This window comes from Uranotaenia lowii, chromosome 2, assembly GCF_029784155.1.
Source record: "Uranotaenia lowii strain MFRU-FL chromosome 2, ASM2978415v1, whole genome shotgun sequence".
In the NCBI taxonomy this organism is placed as follows: Eukaryota; Metazoa; Arthropoda; class Insecta; order Diptera; family Culicidae; genus Uranotaenia; species Uranotaenia lowii.
In genome coordinates, this window is record NC_073692.1 from 53651164 (window position 1) to 53672990 (window position 21827).

The following is a 21827-nucleotide window of genomic DNA, read 5'->3' on the forward strand; positions in this document are numbered from 1 at the left end:
ATTTGCGATTTTTCTGAAGTTAGGGGAGACTTGATCCCCTATTGAAGGAGACTTGATCTTTTGTTCAGGAAGCCCTAATCCTTGTATAAAAACCAAACAAAACCCCAAGATAGAATGTTAATAGACTATTTTGGTAATGTTTGTTCTCATTTCACAATCTATAGCAGACATAAGAAGAAAATTCTATAACTTTGTCTCAACGCTACTAACATTGCATACTTGAAGGCGCTATTTTTTATAATTAGTAGAAAATTAATCATTTGCTCTTTTCTTCAGACAAATGTCTGATAAATATCATTTTTTGGATAAATATTAGTAATTTTGTAATCAGCAATCATAACGATCAATTCAGAAGAAGAATATGCCGTTTGGAAGGGGAATCAATTGTACCCAACTCTAGGGGACCAATTGTACCCATAATCAACATTTTAGAAAACTTTTTCTGATAAAAGTTGAGAGTTTTCCATTGCTTTGAAAATATGGCAGTATGAAGTTCATTTTACGCTCGAACGATTGATACATTGGAACAAAATTTTTTTTCATAATTTTCCCATGTAAGGAACATTTTAAAGTGATGAAAAAAAAAAAAAAAAAAAAAATCAGTCTTATCTCAACCAGCATCGTGATCGGACGTTTCCTTTGATCTATTAGTTGTTTTGAGAAAGTCTTTTATTCTTTATTTTCTCGCTCGTGAAGAGTTTTCAAGGTTGACGAAATAACCTAGAAAAAAAGTAGAGTGTGTTTGAACGTTAAAAACCAGCCTCGTCGCTATGGCGACAGAGGGGTTTCGTAGAGGAGACGATCTCCCAGCTCTGGGATCTTTAATCGCAAATCGTGGCGAAGTTTGCTACATTGTTGTGGAATTCGATAAAGAAAAAGCGGAAAGTGATAAGAAAAATTTTTCCTTGGCCGATGTATCACCATTCCTAATTCATCGATCCATCATCAATTCAATTGGAGATGTGGAGGATTCACGTACAGAACAAAATGGCGCACGTATTGTTCTAAAAATAAGAGGCAGATCAAAACGTGAGAAACTACTTCAACTGTCTCAACTGGCTGATGGTACCCGGATCAAAACCTTCGAGCATCCGTCGCTGAATTTCTGCAAGGTGGTGATTTTTGCCCCGGAGGTGAAGAGCGTTGATGATAAAATCATTTTGGAGGAGTTACGAGATCAACACGTGGTACAGGTAGACCGTATAAAAAAGAAGGTGGGTGAAAAGCTAGTCAACACCGATAGCATTGTGCTGACTATTAGGCAGCAAACGGCTCCGGCTTTTATAAAATTCGGATTTACAAAAAAACCAACACGAACATATTATCCCCGTCCTATTCGCTGCTCAAAATGCCTTGAGTATGGCCATGTCGCACACAAATGTGAAAAAAGTAAAAAATGTAAGAACTGTGGAAAAGATTTTCATGGCGATGAATGTGCACTTCCTCCTGAATGTATTAATTGCTCTGGTCCCCATCCCGTTACATCTTCCTCTTGCCCTGTTTTCAAATCTGAAGCAGCCATCGTAAAAATTAAAATCGATAACGACATTCCCTACCCCTCAGCTCGCCGCATTTATGCTGAACGAAATGAACATAAATCATATTTAGATGCTTCAAGAAATATCTCTAATCGATTAAACGTTTCCCAAGTTGTCCCACTTCCTCTCCGCCAATGTGGTTGCAAATGCTCTTGTCAATCTCAATCTCTTCCTCTCGCTAGTTCAATTGATTCACCAATAATAATTAACAAGTCACCAATTGCTCTCTCGAAAGTTATTGTCCCTCTCACTCAACCAAAAAGCTCTGAAAACACTCAACATAAATCCCAATCTATTCCAGCCGCAAGTTCAACTGACTCATCAATTACTACCAACAAATCTCCAATTGCTCTCTCGGAAAATCTTGTCCCTCTCACCCCACTAAAAAGCTCCGAAAATACTCAACCCAAATCGAATACGAATATTGTGATATCCGAAACTAAACAAAACCCTAAAACTAGAAGAAACGATCAATACTCTCCGAACATAAATCGATCAACAAATTCACGATCTCCTGTGAAGAACCCTCTTTCACCTAATAGTAAGGAACCACCTAGCAAACATATCCGGAAATCTAGTCCAACAATTGATTCTCGCAGTGATGCCGATATGTTCGATGATGACGTTGATGATATGTTTATAGATAATATTTAAAATGTTTATTTTATTTAACTTTTCTTTTTTCATAACTTTCATTTTCAACATTTTACAATGGAATTTGAATGGTTTCAACTCTCATCGAAATGAATTAAAGCATCTTATTTCTGATTATAACCCAAATATCATAGCGTTACAAGAAACTCATCATAAAAAATCCTTTCATTTAAAAAACTTTTTTGTTTATGACAAAAAAGGTGTGGACTACAACTCAACTTGGGGTGGAGTCTCTATTGCAATATTAGAAAATATCCCACATGCTCAACTACCTTTAGATACACAACTACAAGCTGTTGCAATCCAAATTTTATATCCTTTTAAATTAAGTATAGTATCCCTCTACCTCCGAAATGGACATTGGAACAAATCTGAAATTTCGAATCTAGTTAAATCTTTATCACCACCTTTTTTAATATTAGGAGATTTCAATGCTTGTCATCCTGATTGGGGAAGCTCTGAAGCAAACAGATCTGGAAATATTATTTCAGAAATAATTGACGAAAACGATCTGATTTTATTAAATAATGGCTCTGGAACTCACTTCTGTATAAACTCAGGAAATATTTCTAGTATAGACTTGTCAATAGGCAAAGGAGAAAAAATAATTGATTTTTCATGGAAAGTTTTAGACGATCTATATGAAAGTGATCATTTTTCTATAATGATCTCCATTGATAACGAAAATATAAACAGTATAAATAGACGTTCTAATTGGGTTACAAAAGCAGCAGATTGGAATACTTTCGAAAGAGTAATTGACGAAAATCTTCCAGCAGGGGGCTCAGCGACAATAGAAGAAATAAGTAGTATTATTTTTGATGCAGCCCACCAATCTATTCCTCGAACTTCAGAAATCCCTCCTAAGAAAAGAGTTCCTTGGTGGTCAGAAACAGTTTACTCCGCTATTAAGCGAAGAAGAAAAGCTCTTCGGGCTCTTAGGAATATTGGAAAAGATCATCCTGAATATGCTAGTTTTCTCGAAGAATTTAAAAAAGCTAGATCCGAGTCACGTAAAATAGTGTGGAACGCAAAAAAAGAATCATGGGAAACTTATACTTCAACTTTCAATTCTGACACACCGCCTTGCGAAATGTGGGGGCGTATTCGAGCGCTTCGGGGAATCAATAAAACATCCAAAATAACGATCATAGAAACCACTGAAGGACTTACTGATGATCCTTTGAAAATAGCCAATACACTTGCTGAATGTTTTGCTGAGAATTCTAGCAGTTCTTCTTACGATTCCGAATTTTTAGTTTATAAAAATATTAAAGAACAACCAATTTCTTGCAATTTTTCTGAAAATGAATTATATAACAATCCTTTCTCTATCGAAGAATTAATGATAGCTCTTGACAAGGGCAAAGGTAAAAGTTGTGGGCCTGACAACATAAATTACTCCATGTTGCAACATCTTCCTTTTCATGCAAAACACACACTCCTTAAAGAATACAACCGTCTTTGGACAGAAAATATGTTCCCTCAAATATGGAGAGAGTCACTCGTTGTACCTATCCCGAAACCAAATAAGATTCATACTGACCCTAAAAATATACGTCCCATTTCTTTGATTGCCTGTCCTTCCAAAGTAATGGAAAGGATGGTTTCTTCCCGACTTGCATCAGAGTTACACAAAAGAAATTTGATAGATCCACGACAATTAGCTTTTCAGAAGGGTAGATCAATGGACGAACATGTAATAACAATGATAGGTGATATAAAAGAGTCGTTTAGGATAAGACATATTACCGATGCTGTTTTCCTAGATATTTCGAAGGCCTACGATGTAACTTGGCGTTTTTTGATACTCAAGCAATTAAAAGATTGGAGAATTGGTGGAAATATGTTTCGATTCGTTAAAAATTTCCTTCAAGAGCGTACTTTTAAAGTTATAGTTGGTAATTGCACGTCGGATACCAAATTATTAGAAAATGGTGTTCCTCAAGGGTCGGTTTTAAGTGTTCATCTGTTTTTGATAGCAATCAATTCTGTATTTAGGTACATTCCACGTGATGTTAAGATTCTAGTTTTTGCAGACGATATCGTTTTGTATGTATCCGGAAAAAATGGAAATTTATTGCGGAATAAACTGCAAAAAGCTCTTACAAAAATAGGAAACTGGTCTAATCGCACAGGTTTTAGGATTTCTCCAGAAAAAACTGTTGTTATGCGTTTCACAAAGAAAAAAACTACTGTCATTCCAAATATCTTAGAATTGAACGGATCCCAACTAAACAATGTAGAAGAAGTTAAATGGCTCGGAGTAGTTTTAGTACCTAATTTGAGCTTTTTACCATTTATAAAACAAACTGTAATGACATGTTATAAAAGATGTAATATACTGAAAGCAATATCTAATATAAAAACTGGAGGTCAATCTAATGTAATTCTTAACATAGGGAAAAGTATTGTTTTTAGTAGACTTTTCTTTGCAATTCCTGTATTAATTTTCTGTAACAAAAGTCTTTTAAAAAAGCTCGAAGTAATCTACAATAAAGTTGTTAGACTAGCTATAGGAGCCTTTTGCTCTAGCCCAATCAAAAGTATTATGGCTGAATCAGGTCTTCCACCTTTTGAATACGCCATGTTGTACAACACTGCAAAATTTTTCATTAGGTTTCAAAATGTTGAAAATGAAAATGTCAGAAGAGTTATGAACTACTCTATTTTTATAACAAAGAAACAAGAATTAGAATTTCAATTAAACTGGGTTTTACCACCTTCGGAAAACTCACAAAAATACTCATACAAATGGAGTTCAACACCTGCTAGAATCAATTGGGATATGTTAGCTTACCGTGATAAAAATTTACCAAATATTGTCATCCAGAAAAATTTTCAAAAAATTGTAGATCTAAATTTTCAAAATCATTTAAAGTACTTCACTGATGGCTCAAAAACAAGTAACGCTGTTTCTGCAGGACTTTTCCATCCCCAAAATTGCATTTCCCAATCCCTTCGACTTCCTAACTTCATTAGTATTTTCTCCGCAGAGGCTTTCGGTTTAATGACAGTATTAAAAAAAATTGAAAATGCCAATTTACCACACGTCGTATTCACTGATTCCGCTAGCGTTTTGCTAGCTGTTGAATCATGTGACAGTCGACACCCCTGGGTCCAAAATATAACAAAAGTTGTCCGAGAAAATATGCATATAGACTTGTTTTGGGTCCCTAGTCATAGGGGCATTTTTGGTAATGAACAGGCTGATCTTGCGGCTAGAAACGGATTGACTCTAGAACCTTCCTTAATTCCTACTCCTCAACAAGACATAATTAATGAAATTAAAAGAAAAGTTGGCATTCTATGGGATAATGAGTGGACAAATACAGCAGACAATAAACTTAGGGAGATAAGATGCACAACACGCCATTGGGAATACAATACCACGTCAAGACGAGAAGAAGTTGCGATTCGTCGTTTAAAAATAGGACATTCATGGGAAACTCACAGATCCTTGATTGATAAAAGCGACATGAACTGCGAAGTTTGTGGAGTAAGAAGAACCGTTAAACACCTTCTATTGGACTGCAAAAAATACGAAAGTCAAAGGCAAGAATGCGAAATTGGAACAACGATAGGCGATATTTTGGCATACACCCCAGAAGCAGAACAAAAACTAATAAAATTTATAAAATCAAGTGGTCTTATAAAAAAATTATAAAAATCGGAATATTGTGTTAGTTTTAAGGCTTTATGTAATTAATTTTAAGTATTTTATAAGTTAAGACTCGAATGAACACTAAGTGTTTAAAAAGTCTCAAATAAAATTAAAAAAAAAAAAAAAAAAAAATTACAGACTTAAAATGAAGTTTTAAAATGGAAAAATTTGAAAAAAACCAGAAAAAAAATATTTGCAGTTGTTCTATTTCTTCTGTGAAAAGTGATCTTTAATATCCTATTGGGTTAAATGTGCTTACGACTGTTTGACGAAATAGCTGACAAGACAAAATATCCAATCAATGCTTCTTGAGGGTAATACGTTTTGAATGTAGGGCAAGAAAGGTTTTATGAATTTACCAACTCAAAAAAAATTGAAATTCATACAAGGTTTTGATATCTTTTGATGTAATATTTTGACTTTTGAAAATTATACGTAAAGAAACTCAAAACAAAAATTCATGTGATTTTTGTTTCTTATTTGAATGAACTTATGAAGTCAAACAAATTAAAGCTTTTATGATGGTTTCATAATGATTAGAAAGTAGAATAAGAGAGTGTTGTTGTATGCCCCCATCATGTTATTAAAATGCCTCTATCCTAAAATAACAGGTAAAATAGAATAAACATATGACTTTTATCAACATAACTTTGATCCAACATGTTAAGAGAGAATTGAAGATCTGAAAACAGATTTGATAAAGTTTTTCTGATTGATAAACTGCCATAACATGGCAACCTTAACTTTTGATTTATCCTATAAAATTATAAAAGAAATAGACTATATAAAACTTCAACATTGTCGTTTGAATGTTATCAGTTTCTTGCATTTCCAATGAAATTATACTGAAATATTACCAAAAAAAACAGCAATTTTGACCAAGAGTTCGGCAATTTTGAAAACAATTATAGTTAAATCAATTCTCAAAAACTGAAGGGATTTTCAAAATAAAAATTACTCCAATGTAAAGAAAACAGATATGTGCTCATGTGTATATAGTTTTTGTACAAATATTCGATGCAATATTTGATCGAATCAGTATTCTGCTTAATAGGTGCATATAGCCCGCTTCTCCCATAGGTATTTTTAAATTTTCATTTCAGAATTTTTCAATCAGTTCAATTAAAATAGACACCTAAAATGCTTGATATAAACCAGAAAGCAAAACTGAATGTTCCTTAACAAAATTCAAATACACATTTCCCATGATCCGTTGATCCTCATTTGGGTGTGAACTTTTGAATATTCTCTTCAATTTTATAAACAGGATGACGATGATATTTCTTTGAATAAAACTTTTTCAGAAGGAAGTCGTGATAAAAAAAAATTTTTTTTCGTTGTTTTTAAAGTCGAGATACATTGTTCATGCTTATTAATTTCAAAATTTATGTTAAATTTAAATTGTGAATTGAAATATTAATTTTTATGATTTTAGCTAGAAATTTTTTTTTGTAGAATTTTTTACTCCTGAATGTATGCAACATCGTTATACTTTTTTTTAAAAAAACATTTTTGAAGGAAAAAAAAATAATTCGAACAAAACCAAAACTGATTTTTCATAGAAACAAAGTTTATTGCAGCTTACCTCTTTTTCAGTAGGGTGAAAAATTCAGGTTTTTGCTAATTTAAAAAAAAATCTTGTGAAACCAATAATTTTGCTGACTACGTCAATTTGATGCCCCACCAACCTTAAAACTTTTGATGTACTAACGTGGTCATAAAGTTTTTAAAAGCCGTAGAAGTTGAAAAGTGTTGCTTGATGTCTCAGTTGACGGTACTTAGTATTATCTACTAATGGTGCATTATTCAATTATTTCAATGAATTTAAAAGTCAAAAAAGGTTTTAAAAGGACTATTTTGACTAACAAGGCTGAGTTCATCGATCTTTTTTCACAACATTCATGCATTTTTGCACAAGAAGCAATAAAACTGAAAAAAATCCAAGCATTTTATCCATTGATTTTGATTAACTTCGGACAATAAATTGAGATCCCCTGAAAAAATTAAACCTGCTTTAGCTAAGTAAATAAAACGATTTTTTTTTCAATCTATGTTGATGTTCTCATTTTTTCACGTATTATTCAAATTTTCAAAGTATTCTGGAATAAGCTGTCAGAGACTGTAAAAGATGAAGAATTGCTTATTTTTCTGAATAGCGGAAAATATTGAAAATGAAAATAATAAAAATTGGTATCCATATTTTCTAGAACAAGTTTTCGATAGTTGATAAAAAAAATAGATTAGTTGTAATTTTTGGCACCTATCTCTCAAAAACCTGTTACTTTTCGGTGCTATTTCAGAAATGTAATTTGGTGGAAGCACTAGTTATTGAACAGGTACCAGATATTGCACACAAGTAAAAGACTATCCAATTAAAACAATAATATACAGTAGAAAAATTAAAATCGTTGTGACACTGATGAACATTTTCTACCTCTGTTCGCTTTTTTATTAAGAAATTTGGACTCTAAAAGCTACAATCTCCGAAACTAGAAGATGTGTTCAAATTTTGGCTTGATTTTTAGACTGGATACAGAAAACAGTCTTTTTCGATTGGGAGAAATATTGGATTAATGACAAATGAACGTCTAAAATAAGAATATGAGTTTTTTCAATAAAGTCTATTTTGATGATTTCTGGAAGAGGCAGCCTTTATCTTAATATTCATCAAATTAAAGTGGTCAATCAATGGATTAGAGAAAACGCCAATGTTTTAATTCTTGAATGCTCAATCTTGCAGTACTCGTTTTGTAAAGAAATGCATATATTAGTTATTGAACGAACATCATTTGGTGTTTGGAAATATAATTAGTTATACTATTTCTTGGTTGCCAGCTCAACAAAAACGCCCCTGCAAAGCTTACTATCAAGCGAACTACCCCTAAATATATACCTACATTTTTTTTTAATGTTTACGTGCTTAATTATAAGAACATTGCCGGTTCATTATTAGAATCATTTTGTTCAATAATTGGGACAAAAGCAATTTTGTATAAAAAAAGGGTTAAATAATGATTTCAAAACATATTTCGAAGAAAAAATACCGATTCGAAGTTGAGAAACAATCTTAAGCTACACTATCGCAATTTTATCCGAATAAACTTTCGTTATTATTTAAATATTGGTCACAAATGCGTGGAATCCCGGAGATGGTGTTTATTATATAGTGTTCTTACTCTTCTGAAAATTTGTTTAACTAGCATCAACTGGACATGAAAGTTTTTAACTTTCATTAAAACAATATGTAGGTTTATTGTAATCTTTGATTGAATATTTTTTAAAGCATTTATCAGAATTTCTAACTATTAAAAATTTTTTAAGCGAAAACTTTCGATGTCACTATTGACATTAAGTTTTAAGACCTTAAGAAGTTATGAAAACTACCAAGTTTTTTTATGCTTGAAACAACTATTCAATAAAACTACGCAATCTGCACATATTTGCAGAGTTTTGAATTAAACAGATGGCTATGAATTGTAGTCATCAGAATGAAATTATTTTATCTGTTGTGTAAAATTAAAATTCCTGATTTTTAAAGGTTGACGAACGCTGAGCAAAACTTTTTTTACAAGTCAAAAATTTTCATGAACAAAATGCCGAAAACAATAGTTGTTTAGATTTATAATTTTTTAATGAGTTTTTGCACTTTTAGGCTGGAAAAAAAAATCAAATCTTTCTTTTGTCACTCTGAGTTGGAACATCGAGGAGGGGGGGGGGAGGGGGGGGGGGGGGGGTGGAGATAATAAAAAATAATAAAAAAAATAAATTGAAATGAATTGCACGAAAGCTTGTATGCAACAAAATTGCATAATATTTTATTTCACAAAACCAATAAATCAAGTAATTTTTTATCGAAAAATTTAATAAAATTAGGAATACTAAAAGTGATAAAACTTCCATTATCCACAATTTGTGTTTTGCTTTTGTAATCCTTTGGATATTTGATAAATTTTACAAAATGTCCATAAAATACTTCAAACTTTAGTTATTTCCCCCTTCGGATTTTTAAGAAATTTCGAAAGGGGGGGGGGGGATGACAAAAAATAAATTGATATTTGTTCCGGCCTTATTGTTTATAATTGTATTAAGGATATCAGGGATATAGAGAGTGTACTGTTTGTCAAATGGTGGGATCCTGGCTATTGTATTGTAACCATCCATCAAGAAGTGATAGCTAGAAGACAGACAAACAACCGTAACATTTCTCAAAAGTGATTAATTATTCAATTCACACTGATCGGAAGGAAAATAAGGAAAAAAACAACAACAATACAATAGCCAAGATCCAACCATTTGACAAACATTACACTCTCTATATCCCTGATGATGGCCAAGATCATGGCCGAAACGTAGGACACTGAGAAAATGAGCTGTTTCTAGTTTTTGTTCAAAATACATGACTGAGAAACCGAAATGTCCCATATATAGACTACGTTTATCAGTCAAAAAAATCATATACTTTTACATAAAAATTTATTAAGTTTCAGAATATTTTTTTCCAATAACATTAATAAGTTCTCTCTACAGTCTACGGTCAATCAAAACTCAAATCTGATGTTTTGAAACCTTCGGCTTTTTTTCATGTCTTCAATAATACTGTAGGTAATGATATCCGTCTATTCTTATGTTTAAATATTTCAGCACTATTGAAGAAAGAAGTTGTTTCCCATGTCAATGTTGACGAGCTTCTAACCTCAAACCTCAAACCTAAAACCTTAAATTTGAAAGGTAAAATTGAAATAAAAAATCAAGTAATTTACGTTTATCTCGAAAGTTTCATTTCGCATGATCAATTGAAATTTAAACATCAGAATTCCAACTTTAAAAACACAGTCCTTCAGTGTTTTCAATTGGTTTCCTAGCCGCAGCCCGTGGCGTAGAGAATATCTTTCAAGTTTTCTAAGGCAGTGGGCATGAGATCGAATCTCAGTCACGGCATACAAAGTACACTTTCTGTGGGTTGGTGGTTTTAGCATTTGTGAAATGCTAGCCATAATATCCTCGAAAAATGTACGCTCAAAGTTAAGAAAAAGGAATCTCTTCGAGGAAACATTATGTTTCATTGAGATCCTGTATGTGTTTGTGTTTGTTAATTTCACTTCGATTTCCTTATCAGTGGTGGGATCAAATGCAAAACAGACAAAAGTTGGTTTTAAAGTAATCAAAATTCCATGCTGAGAATTTTTTTAAAACATTTAAGTAATTTTCGGATCACTTTGAGCCGAAGACATTCTGTTTTTTTTAGAATCAGATTAATTTTAAATTAAAAAAAAATATATACATAACATAGCTGAATTGGTTTGAGTTATATCAGTTTTGTTTGTAGTTTAAAGATGGTCCATAAAACTGCTGCAAAAAATGATCTTTTGCTCCCATATGTTTTTTCGATGCCTTATAGGTCACCAAGCATCAGTATAAAATTTGAGATGATTTGGTTGATTTCTGAGTTAGCGCAACGCGTTTCAATTTTGTATGGAAATTGGTATTGAAGAAGAAATTTTTGAACAATAAATCATCCAGAAAATTCATATAATCTTGAAATGAAGTAGGTATTTCATTTTTGGTTTTTACTATTTTTAAGCTTTATGTTTTTATAACATGACAAACAGCTAAGAATGAACTGCTTCCATTTCAAAATAAAAAATCTGAATCCATTCAAAAGTATTTAAAAATGGCAGACTTTGCTTACTGCTTACTAGAGCTGTTAATAATTGCATGAAATGGTCAAATAAATCAATTATTCCTCTGGTAATGTAAAGCAGTTTTTTGAGACCTTTAATTTCCATTCTACGGTTACACAGCTTTCAAATAAGCTGACAAAAACACAAAAATAAAATAGAAATGATTAAAAAAAAATTCTATACAATCAAATAACTTTTCTGGGGTACCAGTTAGGTTAATGTTTTGTTCACGTTGATTTCACTGCAAGAATCAAGGAATATTATTCATTCAAAGTTAATTATTTTGAATTTTTCAGTACATCTTTAGCGATTTTTGAATGAAAAATTTTGTTTTCCCATATAAATTTCCATACAAAAATAAATCTCGTTGCGCTTATTCAGGACTGAATGGATCGCTTCCAAATTTTTTAAAAAATGTTATGGAAGGTGTAAAAATTTAAGAATTTGAAATTTTCATACAAAGCTTGCAGCGGTCTAATGGTCCATGATGATTATTTGATCTTCGGATAATTTGTCTTTTCTTCAAATGCTCAGTGCTATTTTAATTTTTTTTTAATTTTAAGGTAAAATCCCTAATAGAGTATGTCTTTATCCGTTTCACAAGCACCTAATTGAACAACTCATGTGAATATCTTTCCTTTTACGAAAATACCATTGAGAAATAACGTACCTACATTTTTTTTTAATTTTTAGATAAATAATAGAAATATGAAATCAACATAAATTTAAAAATATCAAATTCGATTTGAATAAATAAGAACACTAATACATGACGGATAGCTAGATTCCTATCGATCGATAGATAGGAACATGTTAAAGTTGGAAACGCCTCAAATTTGATGACATATCTTACGCAGCATGTGTTATTTCTGGACGACATATTAACCACATAATAGAATCGAAATAAAATAATGACCTTACCATCCTAGTTCAGATATTTGAGAGGAATAAAGTAATGATGTTGAAAGATAATCGTCACCTTGGAGATCATTTTCCTGGAAAAAAAGAAGAAAAGTCGTGGCTCTTCTCGGGAATGATGATTGATTCGACAGGTTTTAATGATGTAATATCACTTGTCAGAACGAACGATGACGCCGAAGTTCCAATGGGCCTGCGATTTGTTGCGGGTGGTTGTCTATTTGTCCTGTTTTATTTTTTGATTTTTTTTCCTTCCACTTTATCAAGGGGGTGAATCCGTCTATTGATAGAATCCTGACAAATGAGATGAGCGACCGGTGTGTGGGATTGATATCGGACCGAATTAATCTTCCTTAGGGACCAGGAGATGGTCATTAGTGGTAACCACGTGTGGTTTGCTGTTCCATTTTTCGATTGATTAGGATGGTTTTACAACTGTTTGATTTGATTGATCCTTTCGTTTACCGATCTGTTTGCTTCCCTCCGATATGGCCCATGCCCAGATATAGGTTTACCTCTCCTTTCTACGGTTGGCTTATTAAGCTCAGAAAAAAAAAAGAAAACCAGTGGCCCTATCATTTTTCCAATCTTTAAATTGGAACCGATGTTTGTTAATGCTGTCAGTCAGATAGCGAACAAAGAGAACATGTTTATATTTTAGAGTTTTCAACAACTGAAAAAAAAAAAACATATCTAGAAGGTGTATCACATTTCGGTCATTCGTTCGACTGACAGGGATCAATTTGGGCGTTTGAGATTGATTTCATGACAACTAATGCGTGCTCAATGACCCTCGGTAGGTGTCCAATTTGGTACTTCTTGGGTGGTCCAATTCATGTTATTTGTCCCGAGCTGTTCTTATTTTTTTAAAACTTCTGTGAAATAAATCTTAAGATGACAAATGGGTTTGATTAAAATCAGATCAGAAACCAATAATGATGGATTGGTGAGTTATCCCAAAAGAAAGATGACGGAGACTAATTTCACAAAAACATCTTTAGTCATTGTATCAAAAATTAAAACGAATTTAACGATCCAAAGGACATTACAAAGATGTTGACTGTTTTCTGCATTCAAAAAACGCTTATCGTTATCGACTCATTCCGATCGCACTAATATGGCAAATTTATTAAGTGCCACAAAACGTTCCGAAAGTGGCAAATAATTTACTGACGTGCTATTTCATCCCTCCTTCTTTTAGCATGTTTCGGGTTATTTTTTAGCATCTCGAAAAGTCTCTCACCCTCTTTTCGAGCTTTAAATTTACATGTTTCGTACCAAAAAAGAGAGAAGAACCAAAATAAACCAACCAACTTTTCCACTTTTTTGTCTTGTTTCGCACATGTGAGGATTATTTATGTACCTATTTGCCGATTTGAGGGTAAAAATATGGGCTAAATGTTTTGCATTCCTATAATGCTGGTGAGGGGAGTTTGTTTCCAATTTTGGAACATCCAATGAAAATGAGGTCAACGAGCTATGTTGAGTGTGTTTAAGGACTGCTGTGTGCCTCATTTATTTTTTTCATTTGCATTAGATTGCTACTCGTTTACTCAAACAAAACTTCAGCGTGCAAAATAATAAAAAAGGTCGTTCGGTAACATGCTTAAAAAATAGAAAGAGTTTATAGAATCTGTACATTCTGTTTTCTTAAATATAACATGTTTTTTCCATATATAGAAATATTTTGTTCGAATTTTAAGTTATTACTAGTTCAAAACGAGATTTATATGAATAATTTCATTTAACTGTCTTATTTGAAACTCATCTCTTTGCAGCATATCGCATTTTAGCAACATTAGTCTTTTTTTCATAATTGCCAAAAAGCGATGAATCGGTGTTTGGCTTTAATATTTAGGAATGCATAAAGAGTCATCCATATGAGTCCATAAAGCACGTAACAGAAAAAATAACGTGCAATTAGACATTATTCTTTATGGACTATTAAAAGTTTACAACAATTATCCGTTATTGAGATCATAAGTAGAGCTGAAAATATACTTGGTATTTTTGAGGGAAACCGATTAAAATTTTATATTCGAAAACTTATTCGTCCTTATTATTTTCTGATGAATTTTTCACTCTATCTATAGAATAACTTTTCCACGTTTTTGTTCGAAAATTTTCAATTAATATTTGAGTTTTCATTCGTCCTACTAAAGAAAATTTTCGATGCACTGTTTCTCATAATGTGTCAATTTCATTTTTTCGCATTTTTCTACATGTTGCACCGGCAGTTTTGCAGATTAATCTTTTATTGCAAAATAAGGATTAAAAAAAATCAAAATAATTTCTTCCAAATTAAGGTGAAAAAAAACGAACACAAACTCTTACAGGATCTCAATGAAACTTGATGTTTCCTCGAAGAGATTCCTTTTTCTTAACGCTAAGCGTACATCTTTCCATGATATGATGGCTAGCATCTTACAAATGCTAAAACAACCAACCCACAGAAAGTGTACTATATATGCCGTGATCGGGGATCGATCTCATGTCCGCTGGCTTTGAAGACTTGAAGGCTATCCTCTACGCGACGAGCTGCGGCGTTAACGTTCCGTATTTCGAGTTTTTATTTGAAAAAAACAATAAAAACTTTTAAAAGTTCAAAATGATTTGCGATGAATTTTTAAAGTTTGAATTTTTAATTTACGTTCTTCAATTATTTCCGATGCAAAATACAATTTTTTTTATATTTAAGAAATGTTTTATTTGATGTTGCAAAAAATATAATCTTGATTTCAAATTAAAAAGTGAATTTCTTAATTCTGATTTTCATAAAGATAAATATCAACGTGCAGGTACAATTTTACAAACCAACGAAATTGAAATGAAAATTCCAAAAAAAAATTTGTTTTTATTTGAAGCTTTCTGAACATTATTTGAACAAAAAAAAAATTAAAAAAATGGGGAAAAAACAAAATAACTAACTCAACTTTTTAAACAGGTACAATTCGATAAAGTCATTGGCTGTTTTTTTATCTATGCGTTATTAATTGAATAATTATTCAGATAACAAACTTTTTCATGTAGGGAGATGTTTTTGGGAAAAAGGTTAAAATCTCCTGATTATAAAACGGTTTTTTTCTCGCATGATTTTTTGCATTAAAGTGAAATATTCTTCTTTCTCAACACATACTTTCTTTTAACTCAATTTGTTCATATTGGTCTTGAATCTTTACCAAAGCTAAGAACCAAACAGATTACAAAAGACTGTAAAATTCGTGGTTCTCAAGGTGCCAAGAGTTTAAGATCATTTTTTTTTAAATTGAGAAGCACCGATTTCTTATCTGCAATAAGTTTTTTTTCTATCAGCTCTTATTTTCAAGCTCACTTTTAAAAAGAGGTAAGAAAGCATTAAATAAATGGCTGTTTCTGTTTAGCAAAACTCAGAAACAACCCAAAGATTTGGAGCAAAAAAATATGTATTCAACAATCAACTTCTCCGAAGACTGCGAGTAATTTTGACTTCTGCGATAAAAGTTGAAGAAGTTTTGATTTCACTTATTTATCCCATTTCTGCAAAAAATAACTGGAATTAAGAAATAAATTAACAAAAGTTTTAAGGCAATTTAAATTTTGGATATATAGTAAAGCACAAGTCAATCACTTCGCTACTTACTGATATCAGGAATAGCAGTGATGTGATCATTTAATTTTAAAAAATTGTGGAAATTAATTTTTTGAAGCGTTGTATTTTCGAAACTTTAATAGCGAAAATTCTTGATAAAATAAAGGAAAGTAAAAAGATTTATTGGTTTTTATATTTTATTTTGATGGTTCATCAGTTATAAGGGAAAATGATTTTAGTCCAAACTTATCCATTTGAAAATTTTCCACACGCCATATCAACGAAAATAGAGATGTTAAACAAAATCTGACGAATGGACGCCAAAATCTTTCAAAATCAGTTAATTAAACAAAGGCTCAAAAATTCTGTTCAATCTTAAATTCGATTAAAAAAAATCTAAATTAATCATACTCAGAAAAAGACAAAAATAAGTTGAAAAATCGTTTCAAAAGCTGTGATAATAAATTCTCAAAAACTATGCATCTTTGATTAGTTTCTTAATTTTATTTGTGACATTTAACCAATGGTTAGAAATTTGTGATATGAAACTTTGATTGTGAATTGTAGTTTAAGCTTGAAATTTGATAATCTATTTAATTTCTGGTTCAAAGATGTCAAAATTGCTTACTTGTAAAAAAACGTTTGTTAAATTTAAAACATTCAGTTTAAATAACAAATTTTTGTCAAAAATATTCAATTCAGACTGCCAAAATTGATTTTGGATTATTTCAATGATGTGTTCAGATTAATAGTATTTTTATATATTTTTTAATAGGAGAAGCAAGTTTTTGTTTTTTGCATTTTCAGTTCTTGATTTTCATCTGATTGGAATGTAATTATTCTATTCTAAGATGTCGGTATTATCTTTCCTCTGTTTATCATTAAGTAAAACTCTAAAACAGAATTTCAAAAACACATATTTAATTCAAATTTTGTAACTTTGATCTCAGATTGTTAAACTGAAAGCTGCTGAAATATCTTCATCATCAAAATTCAGATTTTGTTAAATTCATTTCATTTGAACCATTCAAACTTGTTTTAAAACAACATTTAAATATTTAGGAAGCGTGTGGATTTTTTAATTAAATTGTATTTGAAGAAATTAACTTATCGAAACATTCCCCGGGCTTTTTCAGCTCACAAGTGAATTTTATTGGTTCTCTTATCAAAAAATCTAAAAATCGTCGACGATGACAATAAATGTGAGCTCACCAAAATACCATCGGAATTTCAATTTACATGTTTTTTTGAATATCATTTTTTCTGATGGATAAAGTGTTATTATTGATAACTTTTATAAAATAACCAATTACAAATATACGAATTGAAATTTTTGCGATTTGCATTATTCGCTTTGAAACCAACAAAAACTGCTTCATTTTCTAACAAAAAGAATTAAGATCTTCTTCAACATTGACGAGAAAATTCGGTAACATCAAGAATTAAAGAAATCGGTTGAAATCGGTTAAAACAGAGTGAATAAATTAATTCTGGTCACAATTCTCAAGTAACAATGTTAGTTTTATTATGGTAAGCAAAACTTCGTTTCGACTTTAGCATTCTTCTTCATTCTATGCATCACCAGAACTCTTCTAATAAAGATGAAATCTGGCTGTTTGGCTTTTAACTAGAAACGTCATCATGACCATTTTTTTAAACTTTGATAAAATCATTATGCTTTAAAATAGGTTTATATTAGACTAGCTGACCCGGTGTGCTTTGCTACACCTTTCAAAATCAATTTATTGTCATTATTTTTAAGCAAATGTCAAATGATGTGTTAGATAATCATAGAATCATACCAAAATGATTTCCCTTTTTAAGTTTTGTCCATTTCTCGGACTTAGTGAAAACAAAGTTAAATGTAAGCCTCCTCGTTCTTTCCTATATTCCCAATTCTATCATCCTACTGCAAGAAAGGAATTGTTTTACATAGAAAAAGTATATTTCGTACTCAAATACTTTTTGATGCCAAATTTGGTTTCATTTGCTAGATTAATTCTCGAGTTATGCAAAAAAATGTATGGAAGCTCTCCTTTTCCCCCTTTATATCTCTCCACTGAAAAAATGTAGGGCTTCAATTTATCGTTGAAAAATTCTCGTATCCAAATACCCTCATATGCCAAATATGGTTCAATTTGCTCGATCAACTAACCAGTTATACTGAAAATTGTAAGGGAGATCTCTCCTCCCTATTTCATCAACCTCTTTGAAGGAGTAAGGGTTACCAAATAATCATAGAAGCATTTCTCGTACCCAAATATCGTTCAATGCCAAATTTGGTTTTATTTGCTGTTGTAGTTCTTGACTGTCGGATTCTTCGATCCTCTTTCGGACAGCAATTTAAAAAACTTTACTTAGATGCAACCGTTACCGCCAAAATTCGTTAATCGACTGACTGTTTCACGAACATTCGTTTTTTTATCTTTTTTTTTCTTTTTAAACTTTCTAAAAAGGCCTTTTACACACTCAACAAAAAGTATTCAATTTGATGACAATATTGATCACATTGTTTAACCATTTTTTTATTCAGTTCCGATATGATTCATTTGTATCCTACATTGACTTATGCAGTAAAAAATCCTCCATCTTTCCTTTCAATCAATCATTTGAACATATCACGTTCTCAAATACTCGCCCATGCCAAATTTGGATCCATTTGTTTAATAAGTTTTTGAGTTATTTAAAAAAATTTTGAAAAAGGCACTCTCCTTCCTTTATATCTCCCTACTGGAAAGAGGTGGGATGGGTCTCAAATAATCATAGAAATATTTTTTGTATACAAATACCTTCCCGTGCCAAATTTATCCAATAACATGATTAGTTTTTAAGTTATATGAAAGATTGTAAGGAAGCCCCCTCCCCCCTTACTATCACCCCACTGAGAAGATGGAGGAGCACCTCATATTCATAGAAATATTCCTCATTCCCAAATACCACCCCATGCCAAATTTGATACCATTTGCTTGATGGGATCTCGAGTTATGCAAAAAATTGTTATTTTGTTTGGGAGGCCCCTCCCTCCCTTCAAGAGAGAGGGAGGGGTCTCAAATTATAATAGGAACCTTCCCCTGCCTCCAATACCCCCACCTGCCAAGTTTCACGCAAATTGGTTCAGTAGTTTCCGAGTCTATAGGGAACAGACAGACGGGCAGGCAGACAGACAGAAATTCATTTGTATATATATAGATTGTTGTTGAAATTGCTATTGTAATGAAAATAAAATCTACAAATAAAAAAAAAAATAACAATTTGTCATAGGTAAATAATTATCAACCAAAACACCTTTTGACAAATAAAAATAACATAGATTTTTTCAATCTTGTTTTTGCTGAGATTTTTTCAGCAACAACTTCACCCACATGAATGATTGTTAAATTTGTCAGGTTTCTTAAACCATTTATATACAGCTTTACATGAACAACGCACAAGTATCGTAGGGGTAAGGGGAACGGGGGGGGGGGGTTGGAGGTTAAACCCCACCCCCATGAGGATCCAAATGGCCAAACAAAATGTTTATCTCTAAACTTAAAATATTAAATTCTAATAAAATTTCAATGAACGACAAAAATTCTTCAATTGTAATATTCTGGACTCAGAACTAAAGCCAAAACCTGGAAATCTTATTCCAGGTTTACAAATTGAGTCTCGAATATCGAAATTGAATAAGATATGATTAAGTTTGCCAGGTTGCACAGATTTTGCCCGATTTTGATCATTTATTATTTATTATATTCATTTGGAATACAATCACGTAATTTGCGTTCAATTATTTTATGCAAATTTCATCAAACATTAAATTAACGATTTTTTAAAATATTTTAATATGGTTTAAAACTTATTAATGCAATTTTATTTACATAAACAAGATTTTAAGTGCGTTCATTCATTTATTAAATTGTTTTGTGATTGGCGGATATTGGGGACAAAATTTGCACGGCCTCGATATAAGCAGAAAAATATCTAGTTGGCTTAGATTACGGATTCTTTATTCAGCTTTTTTGTCATTGAAATCCTTTTTGTATAATTATTGAAAAGACATCTGATTCGAATCTTGGTTTTACATACTAGATGCATTTTCCATATTCGAAACTCAACATTTCGGAATGTGAACAAAAATTAAAACTGTTACAACATTGCAACTTTTGATTCTTTTGCAGAATAGGAACTTAATAAAGTTTCATAATTGTGATCCCGAATTGAAAAATCCGAAACAGTATCATCATTCGCAATTTTGATTTAGATTTCATATTGAATTTAAACTTAATAACTGAAGAGAGAGCTATTATAAAAAGGCGAAAATTAAGAAAAAGAAATTTTTGGTTGAGAGTTTTCATACAAAATTCGATTGATGGTTAATAATTGAAAGAAATTATTATCTGTAATTTAGACAAAAAAAAAATCGAGTCAGATTCGGAATTCAGAATTTGAACTCAGATTAAAAATGCATGATTCAGATCCGGAATTAAAAAAAAAAAAACATTCAGATGCAAGATCAGCTCGAAGTGAAATTTTATAATCCAGTTTTTGGGAAATCGCTGTTATTTCTTCAGATATGCAAATTCTAACAATTTTTTTAATCTAATCAATCACAAACACTTTCCTGCACCCAACTAACAAGGTTTTGTATAAATTAGCAAACCCGTATTGAAATGAACTAAGAATTTCAAAAACTATTCTTCAACCAATCTCAACTCAACCAAAAACAGCAAATCTTATTCAAAAAAAGTCATGCATTTAAGGGTTAAGAGGATACCAGAAGTTCTTTTCAACAATGAAACCTTAAAAATTCATTATTTATTATTTCAATCTTTAAAAATCTAGCATTTCTAGAAATTCATTTCGAGAGTTAAGATTTAAAATGAACACCTTACTATTATAGTAAAATAACTCAAAGCTGAATAAATTTACAGAAACTACTCATTTTTTTTAAACTCTTGTTATGACTTGTTCAAGGAAAACAGTTATGAGAAAAATATGTCACCAAAACACCCCCATCCCATGAGGCTTTTCTTCCTAAGGCCCTGGTAAGGGGTAAGGGGAGGAGCCAAAGGAGTCATTTCGAAAATCGACCATATACATTTTGTAGATGGTCTCAAACAACTGACATGTGCATAACCCCAGTTCAATCGGACCTGATTTAAGAATGCCTCAAAGCGCTCAAAGTTCCGGTTTTTACCCTCAAAAATCACCTAAATAGGGACCAAAAGAAATCCGAAAAATCGAAATTAAAATATCAATTAAATGTCAATATATGATGTTATCTGAAAAAAAAATTTGGTTTAAAATCAACGTGAGGATTCTAAAAATCACCTAAAGGGGGACCAAAAAAAATTCAGAAAATCGAATTTTGAACTTTGATGCCAAATGACTAGGTAATGCATGAAACGTCGAGATCCGGTGTTATTTAATAAAAATGAGCCAAAATTCGACTACCTGAGACACAATCTGTTTTCCAAAAAACCCAACCCAGTCAAATATAAATTTCCATTTTTTCCCAATTTCCTTTGGTCGCTCCCAGGGGTGATTTTTGGGAGTAAAAAAACGAAAGTTTGAGGCACCCTGAATCAAGTCCAATTGAGCTGAATTTTCTCACAGTTCAGTTTTTTGGGCTTGTATTCAAAATGCATATAGATAGTTGGTTTTTAAAATTCAATCTTGATATTTTTTCTATATATTCATGTCACCCTCATACAGGTATTTATGTTTGGTTTCTAATAATCTTTGAAAAAAAATATTAATACTAAATAAAACCATAGTGTTGGTCTTAGTTTGATATTTTAAACAAAAAAAAAATTCAATCT

The 21827-nt window shown here is 31.6% G+C and overlaps 1 protein-coding gene across 1 annotated transcript in view; it reads left to right on the plus strand.

The window, feature by feature from the left end:
- The first annotated feature begins 770 nt into the window (after positions 1-770).
- Positions 771-21827, plus strand: part of LOC129741395 (transcription factor SPT20 homolog) — a 38308-nt gene continuing 17251 nt past the window's right edge. The window contains exon 1 of the mRNA XM_055733118.1: positions 771-1214. Coding sequence (XP_055589093.1) covers positions 771-1214 — 444 coding nt within the window. The remainder of the gene's footprint in view (positions 1215-21827) is intronic.